General features: G+C 40.1%; 1 protein-coding gene across 1 annotated transcript in view; it reads right to left on the reverse strand.

The window, feature by feature from the left end:
• The window catches only part of DISC1 (DISC1 scaffold protein), a 208517-nt gene that overhangs the window by 131319 nt on the left and 62548 nt on the right, over positions 1-14650 (reverse strand). Inside the window, 1 exon segment of the mRNA XM_085315478.1 lies at positions 14169-14404. Within this exon segment, the coding sequence (XP_085171604.1) occupies positions 14169-14404 (236 nt within the window).

Genomic DNA, 14650 nt, shown 5'->3' on the forward strand with positions numbered 1-14650 from the left:
ATATGCAGTTAACTATCTTCTTATAACCAGGTTTCCAGCTTTGTCAGGAAATATTCTATCATTTGTCTTCACAGTAATGAAATATCACTACTCATTTTGTTTTGTGTAATAAAACCATACAGAACATTTGTACCACACTGATTGAAYAGTGGGCTGAAATTTTGAGGTATAATCCATGTCAGTGTGAACAAATTCAAGGTTTTATTTCCATATGCAAAAACAGGTAAATTTAGTAATTTGATATTATTGAACATAACATAATCCTGTGAGTTTATTTACAAGCACCAAAGGCAAAAGCTACATTTTAACATAAAGAACAAAAATTCAAGCCAACTAGTCAAACATTAAGAGTCAGCATGGAAATTATCTCTGCAACTTTCATTTAATTTCCCTCCCTCCTGCTTTGTAGATACTTATTTTCAATGTTCAATTATATTATCACACGCTATTTTCTTTTCTGTGAGACACTTTGTTCAGTGTACATGACAGTCAGCACTCCCCACCAGCAGCATTTCAATACCTCCTTTTAGCCTCATTGTAAAGATTGTACCTATTTTACAATCTGCATGTGATGTTCTTCCTGAATAAGAACTATTCATTTATTTCTAAGCTTTTCTTTAGTGTTCAGTACTGAAGTATCCAAACATTTCAGGAATATCAGTGGACGCATTACAAAGGTATTCTTGAAAGATAAGGCAGCACTGTATTCATCTAATAGGTGAAAGAAACACAAATGCACTGTTATTCAGAATGCACATGAACACTGAGAGCTAGTTTTGACATGCATGTGTAGTCCCTGCTGCCTACCTTGAAGCATTTTAGGTTTTTTTTGAGAATTGCTGCTTTGTATTTTCCGAGCATAGCACTTTCTGAACTCCATTTCCAGACTCAGCACTTCTGCAGGTCTGAACCCCAAAGTACCTGAAGCTGGACTCCCAGGAAACGAGGCGTCCACAGTTACTGACCACCTGTAGCAAGTCTGGCTTGAACATTTTGTCCAGCTTCACGCAGGAAGCGAGAGAGACTCGGAAGCAGAGTTCAGCTGTCCAGTGCATCACTTAATTGTGCTAATGATGAAGCTATTTGTATTTCTCTCCCCAGTGCCCTGCATCCCGGAGCACCCACCTCTTCAAGCTACAGAACGACTTAAGGCCAATGGCCCGTCAACCCCCCCAGCGCGCTGGCTCCCCTCCAGCTCCCCTCCAGCTCCGGGTGAGGCAGCTCCCTCAGAAGAAAGAGCATTTGACTACGTAAAACAACAAACAGAAAAACAGCCAGCTAACCCTCACACGGAAGTAGTTTAACATTTCCCACATAAATGTTCTGAAACTTCTCCCTTACCAATCTCTGCTATAGCAACACATCGGCAAAAAAAAAAACAGAAATACTGCATGCAAAATTGTGCCATTTTCAGTTTCCTGCCTGTCTCTGAGCAGGCCAGAGGGAACGAACTATGTAGTCGTAGTCGTTTCTCGTCTCGCACTCTGTGGAGCTCCCAAAGACTTTAAGTATCTGCTACGATCCTCATTGGGGCTGGGGAGGTTATGCAAAAAACCAGCTATGCTTTGTGTACAGATGTCGCCCCGGGGAGCAGGGAGGCTGCAGCGTAATCGAAGGAGCAAGGGGCGACTGGCCCAATTGCTTGGTTAAGACAATCCCGCTCGAAGGATCCAAAACAGAATAAAACRTAAAGTGCAGTTATAGCCAGAAGAATAACAGCACAAAGATGGCACCTCTTTCTTTAAGAGATCACTTTTGTGTGCATTTCCTTCCATCTGTTTACTTTACCGACAAAAAGCCCCCACAGATTCACGCTGCGTTTTACTCCTCTGCAGAGGAAGCGAGATCAAATTTTATTTTATTTTTTTTTAAATCATACATCCAAAAGAGCAAAAACAAAACTACGACCCAATTTCAAAACCCTTATTGCTAACAACGATGCACGAACCCATGCGGACTTTCAGGTCCAGCGTTCATTGGGAAGAGAGTGTGGAGGGGAAAAAAAAAAAAACAAGCCTCTCTTTATTCAGATTTCTTGTTATAAATATCTACATAAAAAAACCCCACAAATATGGACTCGCACACTGCTATTATGCTGAGAGGAAAACTGTAATTTTAAGGAATAATTTTACATTAATCTGGAGAATATCAGTAAAGACCATCAGCATCAGTTAATCATAGCATTGATCCACGCTAGCGATAGCCACATTAACTACACCGACTTGAATCTAAAGAATCCTTTTATAACAGTTAACAACATTCATGTAGACTCTTACAACTGTATTTATATCATTTATGCTACGAATTTCACAGTGGTACCTTGTTTTGCATTTTATTTAATTTTTAGAGTGATATTGTAGGAATTTCTTACCCTTTTAGAGATTAACCCACACGCTTCACGTGCAACCATATGAATCAGTCAGCATGACCAATTCCAAATAGTCTTTTAACTCAGTTAATTCCCACATTTTCTTCTGCCACAAAACACCAGCCCAGAGAAGCCCCTCACAAGCCTTCCAGTTATCTGACAAGCTAATGCTCCAGTTGACCCACAGCAGCAATCGGTCAATCAACATCGGTTCATTCGACTGACAAAGGGTTTTAATAGCCATGATCTGTTACAAGTGACTTGAACTCGAAATAGCATTTTCTTTTACCAGCACCCTGGAGTATCGTATTTCCATTTCAAGAGGGATGGCCTGTCTGTTTAGAAGTTGCTTTATTTCTGACTACCAGGGAAAACTTCTTTAAAAAGAGCTCCTTGGAATAACATTGAACTTTTGCCAGGGAAAATAGCCATAGTTTTGACTCATTGCTATTCCTCTCTGGCAGAACAGCTAATCAGGGATTTGACTGCTTGTCCTCACAGTCTCCGCAATCTATTATAAGGACTATTTAGAAGTTACTTCTCAAATTCAGTATAAGCTAGCTCCATCACAGAGAATGCAAAGTTCTTGACCTCGTTTATGGAAGGACTAGAAGACAGGAATTCAATTAGCACAAATTTAACTGACTAAAAACAGGAAAAGAAAAGTTTTTAACACTTGCAGAACCGACAGCAATCCATATATCATATGCAATTTCCTCATTCATGCAGATAGCCATGTAGGCCTACCTTTTAAATTGCTTGCAATGGATTTACACACATTAGGATCTATAATGAGGAGAGAAGAAAAGCAAAGTAATGCAGACTTGCAAAATATTTCTTGGGGCCTCATTGTATACCCACCAGAGCAGACGAGGAAGGTAGGAGCTAAGGAATTACTCTTTCTAGAGGATGAATAAATTGGCAAAACATGCACTTCAACCAGAGAATTGCAGGAGGATGTGGGAAGGCTGCATATTAAGGATCTGAGGCTGACACAGCATGTAATAACAGATTAAGGGAAAACTTTAAAGATCCAAATATTTCAAGCAAGCCAGTGCCTTGTAAGCATCTCCTTTTGAAAACCTTAAAGAAAAACCAGGTATTGAGTATGCTGCATTGTTAAAACACAGTTGGAAACTGCTGAGACAATGATGTTCATAACCAGGAATAATCCGTGTGCAAAATAAAGACACAAACAATGCAGTGCAGCAGGGGACAGAGAAGGAAGACCGGGAATTGAGAGGTCTGGTTCACACACTCCTCACTCTATCACAGGCTTCCTACATGACCCCGGAGGCCAGTAAACATCTTAATACAACAGCTAGTGCTTTAAAAGCCTTTTAAAGAATATTCAGAGAAGCTATGATACACATAAAGGAATGKCAGACGTTATGGAAGTAGTTTTGTTCAGAGGAACGCTGAGTAGCACAATACTGGGAAGAATGGCTTTCTACTAAAGGAAGGAACGTTTCTGAATTTCTTTCCTTCTGTTTTGCCATACTTCCCTTCRCTTCTTAGGCTATTGTGTATTTATGTTTTGCTTCCTAAGAAAAAAATGGGAAGAATGAAAATGGGCAAAAAGCAAGTCATGCTTATTTCTACATTCAAGAGATATATCTATATATACTGCTWAAACAGAAACAGTTCCTGTATCAATGACAAAAAAATGTGTGCAGAATACTGTATATGATTYAAAAATTCTGAAAAAGCACCAATGTAGAAGAATATATTTTTATATATATATTTTATATATATATACACACATATATATATGCTGACAGAAGGTGACCTTTAACAGCAAATATTCTTCCTTACATTACTGCCACCTATAAGATTATTCTAGGTCCCACTGTTTCATTCCCTATCACCACAGCACACTGCAGTGCTTAAGCAAAAAAACACTTTCATTTCTTAAAACGCAAGCATAAGCCAGAACAGTTTTAAATTGCTCATATTTAAATCTCAAATTCAAGGGTTGCTGTCTAGAAACCTAGGCTAAGATTGTGCAAGTTTAAAATGTATGAGAAAACAGGATGGGCTGAGCCTCAATTCATATGAATATTTCCCTGCCAATTAAAACGATTTTTAAAAAGTACTTCCTTGGCTATCAGCAAATCTAAGCAGTTAAAATATGTTTGAATTTGGTTACAGTGTATTGAGACTTCTGCAGAGGATAACCTACCTGATTCTAATGGTCACAGCCTGCAAAGAGGATGACTTTTCCAACTCTAACTTTCCTAAYATGATTCCTTTTCTGATCCTAAAGCAACAAAAACTTCTGCTCTCTCAGAAGATCAAAATACATAAACCAAACCCTATGCTTGAGGTCCTATTTTAACAGCAAACAGAAGCTGACTTTTCACAAAGCTTTTGTCCAGTCCTTTGCAAAAGAAATCAGAAGTCCTACTCAGGTAACTTTTGGCATGAACATCTGCTAAAGTCTACATCAAGGCAAAAATTCAATAAAAATCCACTAGAAATCCAAAGTCTAGGGACTTTCCTGGGCCCTTCAAGGAAAAAGTTCACAATACAAAATCAAATCAATCAGTAACTTTCTTGTATTTTCACAGTTCCCTTGATGCACAYTTCTCAAAATGCTTTGAAGGCAAGTGGAAAAAAAATGCTTTTGAACAAAACTCTGCTTAACAAGAGGCAGCTTTAACTTAGATATGTGCAACTTTGACTAAAATGAAGAACTACAAACGATTCCTGTACCTAAAATTTTGAACAAAATCATCAGATTCATGATTACAACTAAAATCTGCAGCTTCTTAGCAGAACACTTACAAGGGTGCTGCTGGCCTACTGTTCTGTCCAATTAAGAAATCTCAGAACTAAAGCATTAAATTTACTATCATGAAATAGCACCTTTTTTTTCTTATTACTCCACCACAAGGGATTCTACCTAATCAAACAAGTCTTTGGATGTCAAATTTATCTTCACACTATCTGATCTCCTTGTAAGCCCTGCTGGGCTATACATCTGGATATACCATACAAGGAAAGCAGTTTTTCTGAGAAGCCCAGAAGTTCCTCTTCTTTGTGCAATGATCCATGGGACTTTAACAAGGGATTTTCACAGCAGCATTGCTTCAGGTTAGGAACCAAAAGTAATCCTTTAAATAAGTCCAACTTTTCMAACTAAACTCCATTTTTTCTTTGGATAACTCAGCTCATAGAAAACTTCTGTAAGAAGATAGAGCTGCTTAAACATTGACAAAACCCACAAATTTCTACTGAATTGATGTGGAGAAAATCCATTTTCTTTGCCTAAATCTGTCAGTGCTCTTGAAGGGTTGGTTTTTGACACTAAATAGRAGGAGGAAAAAGTTGTGTTTAATTTGTAGTGAAATGAAATTCCTAGCAGTTACAAGGACTAGTCACCTAAATTAGAAGTAAAATACAAAGCATCACCTCAGAAGCCTCCAACCTCACTAATTAATCTGATTTCAGACAATAATTATCCAGAGATTTACTTTAGGGTACAGGACCTTCTGCACATTTTCAATACATACATATCACAGAATCACAGAATCAGTCAGGTTGGAAGGGACCTCTGGAGATCATCTAGTCCAACCTCCCTGCTCAAGCAGGGTCACCTGGAGCATGTTAAGACAGGGCTGCATCCAGGCGGGCCTTGAAGATCTCCAGAGAAGGAGACTCCACAACCTCTCTGGGCAACCTGGTCCAGTGCTCCGTCACTCTCACAGTCTCACATCTTCAARGAATACAAATGAGAATCTAAACTTATGTACCTAGCTCTAAAACAACAGAAAGTTGATTTTGTCCTAGCAATTTCCTCCCCTTCTGACTATCGTTTGCTGAGCAGTACTTTTTTTGTTTTGTATTATGTCAAGGATTGCTTCAATACTTGAGTTTCCCCRTTCAGCCTTTGTCAGGAGACAGAAATAAAATTACACTTTCCCAGTGCTTTTGCATAATCTCAGCTTACCAGTAATGTTTCCCACCGAATCACAGGGTGCTGGGTGATTGCATTTGTCCATATCTAGCCTCAAAGACTACACCTTGTTTATACCTACAAGAAATGGACTGTAATAACTCACCATCCTGCCCAGAAGAAGCTTTTACAAGAATTCTAAATTGAGAAGATCCTTACCCGCTAATAGCCGTAACTATGGGAGGCATGCAGAAAAATCAGGGCATTAGAAGATGCTGTGTAGGGTTTTTTTTTTTTTTTTTTTTTTTTTTTTTTTTTTTTTTTTTTTTTTTTTTTTTTTTTTTTTTTTTTTTTTGAATAAGCAAGCTTTTTTTTAATGCACCAGGAGGAATACTGAAGCAGCACTTGCTGTGAAAAGTCTGCTTAGTATGGTAGCTGTTTTTTCAGATAAAATCCCTCCATCAGAAACAGCAAGTTCAGACACTAGAAGATGCTACTGGCATATTTACTAAAGATTCCAAGGTGAGTTTCACTGTCATTTATTACAAAAACTTCTGGTCTTATAAAACAGCATAGAGGCAGCTGAACTGGCAATCTGTTAACTCACTATTTATTTCAGCCAACCATTTGTACACTGCTTTACATCCATCRCTCCTCTGTCACCTGCTGCAACAGAGAGGTTCGGGCAGTTCCGGCCCCAGCTTGTACCTGGAACGGGAGCAACAGATTAAAAACAAAGCTGCAATGAAACGGCTCTCTGCAGCAGCAGCTCACGTCATCCAAACACCCTCCCTAGAGGTTCTGGTGTGCCAAGAGATCCCCATCCTTTTACTCTATCTTTCTGGATTGCATGAGGAAAAAAAACGTATATAATCCATAGYTTACCAAGTGTAGCTGCAACTATCCTCCTAAGGATGAAAATCACTATACTACACTGCCCGAAAGGGTCTGTCCCTGGGGACTGTTGTTACATACAACAGTATTCAGTACTGGGACAGTATTCAGCTGATTGGGACAGCTGGTCATTTTCCCCTAAAGAGAAATAAAGCTCACTGCATGCATACACAGAGGAATTAGCACGTCTGTGGCCTGGACTTTACAGGCTGCTCCACCCCGCTGGAAACTGTTAGGACAAGCAGGGGAACCAGCAGCTCGGCTGGGGAAACGAGATTACTCACTACACTGCACACACGGGTACACAAGCAGGTGGTACTCATCCTTCTGCTGGGACTTTTTCCTTCAACAATCCTGCTTCAGAAGCAGGAAAAACTGCCTCCAACAGCGCTCCAAAACAGTTCGGATTGCTAGCCTCTGTCCTCAGTGCCGGAAGATCTCTTTTCTCCTGTTCTTCGCGGGGAAAGCCGGTGCCTACAGGCCAGGCCCAGGCTTCCCTGAAGCCCCGCTTCTCCTTGCACCCCGTGGTGCCACCAGGCCTGGCGGGACGAGAGGCAGCTGAACTGCAGAGCCCTGGCACGACCGACTCGGCTCACACACCGCACCAGGCTCGAAAGGCCTCCAGAGATGTGACAAAAGTCCTTTGCCGCRGTTTCTGGCTCTGATAGCTCCTGCCCGATGCCTTTTGCTGGCAGCCTCGCAGGAGGCAAATTCACTTTGCACTCAGAAGCACGGTGTTTGGCATGCCAAGATTTTGGGGGAAAGCTTCTTCTAGAGTTGCTCACACAAGCGAGAAAAAAGAAACAAARCTATTTGCCCGTGGGAGCCAACCCTTCAATCAGAGAAGGAGGGGATGAACTTAACCTTATTACCAGAAAGGAAAATTATCTACAAAAAGAAAGATGGGCTTTCTAACCACTCAAGTCACAAGGCAAGAGAGAAAAATCTTATTTTGCCTCTGACTCGCAAAAGTTTGTGGCAAACTTCTTCAAGGAAGTGAAAATAACAACCACCTCAAAACGCAAACTCAGCCCTGCAACACAGCTGCAAACTGGACAACTGTACCATCGCAGCTCAGGCAGGGGCCTGAAATTTGACATAAAATTTGGAATTTCCCTCAAAAAAAAAACATCAGGGCAGGGCAGAGGCAGTTGGCTGGGCAGCCAGCCATGGCGCCGCGGGCCAGCAGCCCAGGGAATTCGCTAGGGCAGGGCATGSGGCACGGGGCTGCCAGGCTCCCTTCCTGGGCTGCAAGCAACCTGCCACAGTTTTGTGAAGCTCTCTGAAGTTCAGCATAAAAGAAGAGAATGGCTTAATAGAATATTAAACAAAAGAACCACAATAAAATAAGCAGGGCACAGTGCCATCTTCATTAGACTTAGCTATAGTAGCAGCACTTACCCACAGCGTTGCTTTTTACAAACCCCATCGTTATATTTTGGTTCATCTCGCACAGTGTAGACAGAGACACACGTCCTATCACAGAGAACAGTTTCACAATTCTAAGCTAAGCTTTAAAAACTAAATAAAGAAAGAAAGAAATGAAAGTCAGAGTATTTGCCTTATTGCCTTAAGTGACCTGTATATCGTCCTTGTGTCACGGAAGATGATTCGCTGCTGATCTGCATCACATCAGTGAGAGCAGGCCTGCGGCGGGGAGCAAAGCTGTCAGAAGCCTTGAAGCCTCCCATGTCCAAAGCTTGCGACTGGGACACAAGGTACCAACAGGAAGAGCTGCTCCAGGAGCTGTGCGGCACTTCTCGCCCTGGGGCATTGCACGTGCAAGTGCAGTCTCTCCACTCCTGCAGACTGAAGGTACCAAAGCAATTCCACTGCTGAGGAGACCGGAGCGGCCACTGAGCAAGGTACCTGCTAGGTCTGTCCAGCTGACGCAGCCCAAACCTCCTCATTTAAGTGCATGTATGTTTGTAAGAGGGACAGTAAAGGAAAAAAAAGATAAGAATTGATTCATAATGATGCAGCGTGCTTAAAAGCCTACTAATCCATCGGGACTCCACRGTGCGATTCATAACATGGCAGAGGAGTCTCTCCTGAAAACATTCAGGAAAGATTTCTTTAAAAAATTAATTATTCTGCCTTTGTCTAAACCTACCACTATCACTTTCTATGTGTAATCAATGTCTACTAGGGCTGGAAAATCAGAAAAAAGTACAGACAGAAAAATCCCAAAATACCCAGAAAGCCAAAAAACTCCCATAAGTAGACAATAAGAGTATTAGGCATTAAAAGTACAATTCACTTTGCTGTCCTCTGCACAGGCCCATCAGTCAGGAACATTAGCACTCTGTGCTCTCTAGTAGAAACTTTCTGATACTATAAAAATATTTCATCCCCTTGCTCTTTGTATTTTCACTACCCTTCTATTTCCAGAGGATATTTTGAATAGGTATGAGGTTTTCACTTGTTATTTCCGTGAAAATGCAAACTCTACATTCAAAAAGGACTTTCCTAGATAGACAGTGTATCATCTAGCAAACATCCGATATCTTTTCGAAAAGATAAAGTGCAATTTGTCCTGCTTATTCTATTACTCATTAAAGTGAAGATTTTTATTTAAAGGCTGATGCAAACAAACAAGGCTGCATTCAGACTTCTACAGTAAATCAATATAGCTTGCTAACCACTAAGTTAGCTAGGAAGGTTACATGGTGATGTTCTTTGAAGAGCAACAAAAGGTGTGTAAAACAGACTCTCCTAATGGCAGTAGCCCATTCTGAATGACAATTCTACTCTCCCAAAGCGAGTATGTGAAATGGCATGTAAATCTCCTCCCCCCTCCACCTACTTTTCACAAGTAAATCAACTTCTCTTAAAAAAAAAAAAAAATCCTTTCTTGGCTCAGTCAGACTTTGGTCTCAACTGAAGTTGCTGAATGGTTTGAGTACATTCCAGCTAATAAGGTTTTCAACCCTTGAGCACTTGTATTTCACTTCAAATTAATCTTTGTTAGATGAGCTCCAGGCATYAGTAAAGCAAAGTGAACTGGCTGCATAAAACTTCAAGTTCAGTTCCTTGCACCACTGGGTATGACAGTACTATAATAACTAATAAACAAAATTGAAATTTTCCATATCTTCAGAACATCCCACACACACTCCGTGGAACAAATTCCTACTAATTAAAGACTAATTAAAGAAGAGGTGGTGTATTCAAATATTTTGAAAGATGCTTAATTGAATTTCTTTTTTTCAACCACCATTCAGTGGCCAGACAATAGTCCATATGTGACCATGCAATTTATTTTAAGGATGACATGCTGTATGGTCACATGCATTGTACCATCCAAAGATATGGGTAAAATCAAAAGAGAAAATGCTAAATGAAACCAAATATGAACAGCAATGGAACAGACTTCCCTAGTTTTCATTGTGAAATGGAAAGAAACAAAAAAGGAAAAAGGCAGCATTGAAGAGAATAAATCAAACATTTAAATTGTCTTATTAAATAGAAAATTCAAGTTACGCAGTGGAAAAAAAAATGTATTTCTGAAACTGTGTCCTCTTCAGTAGAGGATACTGARATGATACATTTTGTTACCTTTGCAATCTCCAAGAGAGAGTACACTTAAAGCACTACGACTCACTTTGCTCTGATGCCAGTATGTCATCTTCAGTTAAAACACAAAAGTGTCTTGGCACGCAATGCCAGCTGCTCCCACATTTTAAAGACAGCTTTGGCACATAACCCCATGCAAATGAACTGAATTTTTGTACTTCAATTCCTCATTTTGTAATAATTATTACCGCTTTTAGATTACCAAGAGCCAATTATGCCTATCTTCATCAGCAAGATGATCACATTTTGTGGTCTAAGCTTTATGAGAATACTGTCAAAATGCAAGCTAACATATTTGATTGCACATCAACTGGCCATTTTTTAACCCAGCCCTGAAGACAGGGCCCAAGGCAATACTTGTAACATTTCTCAGTTCTTCARACTCAAGCACATTATAGTAACTGACAAAAGCTTTTTGTTTTCACAACATCCACCACATACAAAAGATAAACAAGAAAAAACAAAAGGGTATTAATCTCCCTGGAAATAACAATGCTTGACAAGAAAAACACTCACCTAATGTTACACTCTTGTGTACACTATGTTTTGCACTCTTACTTCTCCACAAATCTGTCTGCAATTATTCCTCATTTAAAATGTTTTCTCATGTTCTGGAAAGTCAGCTTTAACAAGCTGCTATTATATATTTGATAACATTTAGACCAAGAAAAGCAAATTGTCTGTGTTTTATAGTGAGCTGCAAGCTATTCAATAYGATTTATTATAACACAAATTGTTTTAAGAAATGCTTCACATCAGCCCTATGCTATTTCAGTGCTTAATGCAGTTCATGTACCCTAAAAATAATTACACAAAAGCACATTATAGCAGTACTTTACTGACTAACATAATGCAGTTAGAATAAGAACACAAGATCTTGCTTGTACTGTATCGCTTGTCTTGCTTGCTTGCACTGTACTGACCAGTATTGAATGAGGGTCTATGTAAGCACTGATTTTTAGTGTACGTGCATGGGTAAGACTTTACTGCCCACACAGGAAGTCCTAACTTTAAAAGACTTATTTTTCCCTCTATAATGATTCATTAAAAGTACATTTCCATTTCACATTAAATACCCCAGGTGTCAGGAATTTAAAACTTAACAGCACTTAATAAGCTCAAGTGGTTTTGTCTAGTGCTTAAACTCTTACCTAATATTCAATTGTCTTTCACAGGAAGTACTGATTTAGGAGCCAATTCAAGTTGCAACAAGGGAAATTCTGGATAGATACGGGGCAAAGAAAAAAGAAAAGTTCACAGTGAGGGTCATCAGACCCATAGCATGCCCAGGGACACTGCAAAATCTCCATCACCGGAGATGCTCAAAACTCAAACAGACAGGGCCTTGAGCAATCTGATCTGACTTTGAAATTGGGTTTAACTTTGAGGTTGGCCCAGCTCTGAGCAGGGATTTGACCAAGGATTTGACTGGATACCCCCCTAAATTATTCTAGGGCAACTTAGGTGTCTTCCACAGGCACACAGAAAATATATTCACAGAAGACATAGTATTCTCTGTTTGCTGCTTTTCATATTATATAGAAAGAAAACAGACCATGACTGGATGCAGACACATAAGATCACTGTACCTGAGGTAAGATGGACTGCAGAGTCTATCATTTTGTTCAGTCTAACGAGTCCGACTCTCACCATTAATAAACTGTTGTAGGAGCATATTCCCCCCATCAGTCCTTCTAGACATATAGCATGCCCTGAAAGCAACAAGCAGCAGAGAAACCTGCACTTGCTGAACGTTGTGATGACACACAACTCTGGAACACTTTCAGTTACCTAAAGCAGCAAGTAGTTTCAGGGAAGAGATCCAAGAACCAAAGGCAGATTAAGACAAAAAGAGGCCACATGACAAATATAAAGTGGTTGGGTCACACAGCTGGCCTGGAGCTCTCAGTCCTYGCTCCCAAGATAGCTTGTGCATTTTTCAGTAGAGCATCAGGCACAGCAAACACAACCCTTGGGCAGATTTTGAATAGGTCGTAGCAGATTAAGGAGTCACTTCATGTCAAAAAAACATCTACAAAAAAAATAGCTCCCATTAAGTTTTGAACTGAGAGGGAACCACCATCTCCTGCAGAGACAAGAACCTGCTGAACAGATACTGAGTGGCACCTTGCTTCTCCGAGAGGCTGCATCAACCAGGCTGTGACATGTTCCTACCAGCTGACTTCAACTCTACTTTGGAAAAGAAAAATACATCTAGCTCCTAACCAACMTCAAGGGAGTTGGCAACTTTCCAACTATGACCACCAGGTCTCTTTTCCATCTCAGCTGAGTGCTGTAGCTGTAAGTCCTCTCCAGCTACACTTTCCTGGAGTCAGCCCTTCTCTTCACCATTCTCCTTCTGGCCTTTTGCCAGATTTTAATATCTTGCATCCCTAGATCCATCATAGTCCRATTTAAGAATTGTGATGTAGCATGCTTCTCATGACACTGAAATCCTCGGCAGATAAGAATCAGCTCTGAGGCCATGGGAGTCACAGGTTCAGATCCAGTCAGGTCAAGGAGGGCTTAAACTCTGAGCTTCTGCTTCCTGAACCAAGGAATTCCTGAGCCAACATTCATGCCACTCATGRATGTTAATATAATCAAACTAAATCCAACAAACACGAAGGGAGAAAAACACTGTAAGCAGCATGTATATTGTTTACCTAGAAGGAATGGAAGTTAGGACAAACAGAAATCTTATTTTGTGTCCTGGTGACACAAAGATAGAAGCATTAACATTTTCAGAGTTTCACCACCACTGTCCCACTGATCCTTCAGTATGATTTAGGCCGTGAAGCACTTCTATTCCTTTTGTAAATAAAGACGAGGTAACTCTGAAAAGGTTACCAAGTATAGCTACTTCTTCATTTAGAGGAACCATATGCTGTGCATTTAACTGTAGGTGCCCTCAAAACCTTAGTGCTGTATCCCTTCTCCCAGTACCTTGGGTCCATCGTCAGGGCCCCTCTCTCATCACAACTGGCTCTAYTCTGACTGGAAGTTCACTGAAGCAAGAAGCATCACTAGTATTTGGATGGTAGCTAGTACACATTTTCAGGCAGTGAGAAACATGTTGTAATTACTGTTGTAAAACTGCTGCACTACTGTAAAAAAAATGGGGTGGGACACACATCCATAACAGGAAATAGTTTTAATTGATAATAGCTATTAACAGTTGATGGATTTGAATGCTCTCTGTAGATGGCTCTACCATAAAATATAGGAAGTGCAAGACCTTCAAATAACTACAAAATCTTCTTTCCTAAGGAAACATATTAGAACACTGACATCTGTTCTTAGAAAATTTAATGTGTCCAAATTTAATTAGCTGGCACAAATACCACAAAAATAACTGACAGTCAATGCAACAATACACTGGGAAGATACATGACTCAGTGCATCACTGACAACATACTGAAAATTAAATACCTCTTTATTGTCCCCGGCAGATCCAAACTGAATGGAATTTGATCGGACGATGCTAAAGCGTCATCCACAGCCTTGCTGATTTCCTGTAGMTCTCTCAAAGAAACAGAGCCAAGCAAAGCAGTCAGCTCACAGTCACTTGACTGAATAAGCCTGTCTTGCTCTTCAATTTCTCTTCTTAATTGCTGATCTTTTGCTTCTAATACAGCCAGCCTTGCTCGGAGGTCTTCGATTTCTTTCTGCACAGAATGGAAATCTAAGGTTACCGATTAACTCTACTAAAGAAAAAGCTTTGTCCCTACAAAAATACTGTACAAGTCTCAAAAGTAGTGTGAATTAAGCTTGTCTGACACACTTCAACACTAATATTGTTTCTTGCAGCTTATAATTCTAGTGAACTTGAACAGAAATTGCTAATACTTGAGTGTGTTGAATTTTCTGAGCAAATTTAGGCAAAAACATGGCTCTTTTTCCATGCAATATGG

The sequence above is a fragment of the Rhea americana genome, unplaced genomic scaffold, assembly GCF_003343005.1.
Source record: "Rhea americana isolate MKP2758 unplaced genomic scaffold, rheAme1 scaffold_43, whole genome shotgun sequence".
Classification (NCBI taxonomy): Eukaryota; Metazoa; Chordata; class Aves; order Rheiformes; family Rheidae; genus Rhea; species Rhea americana.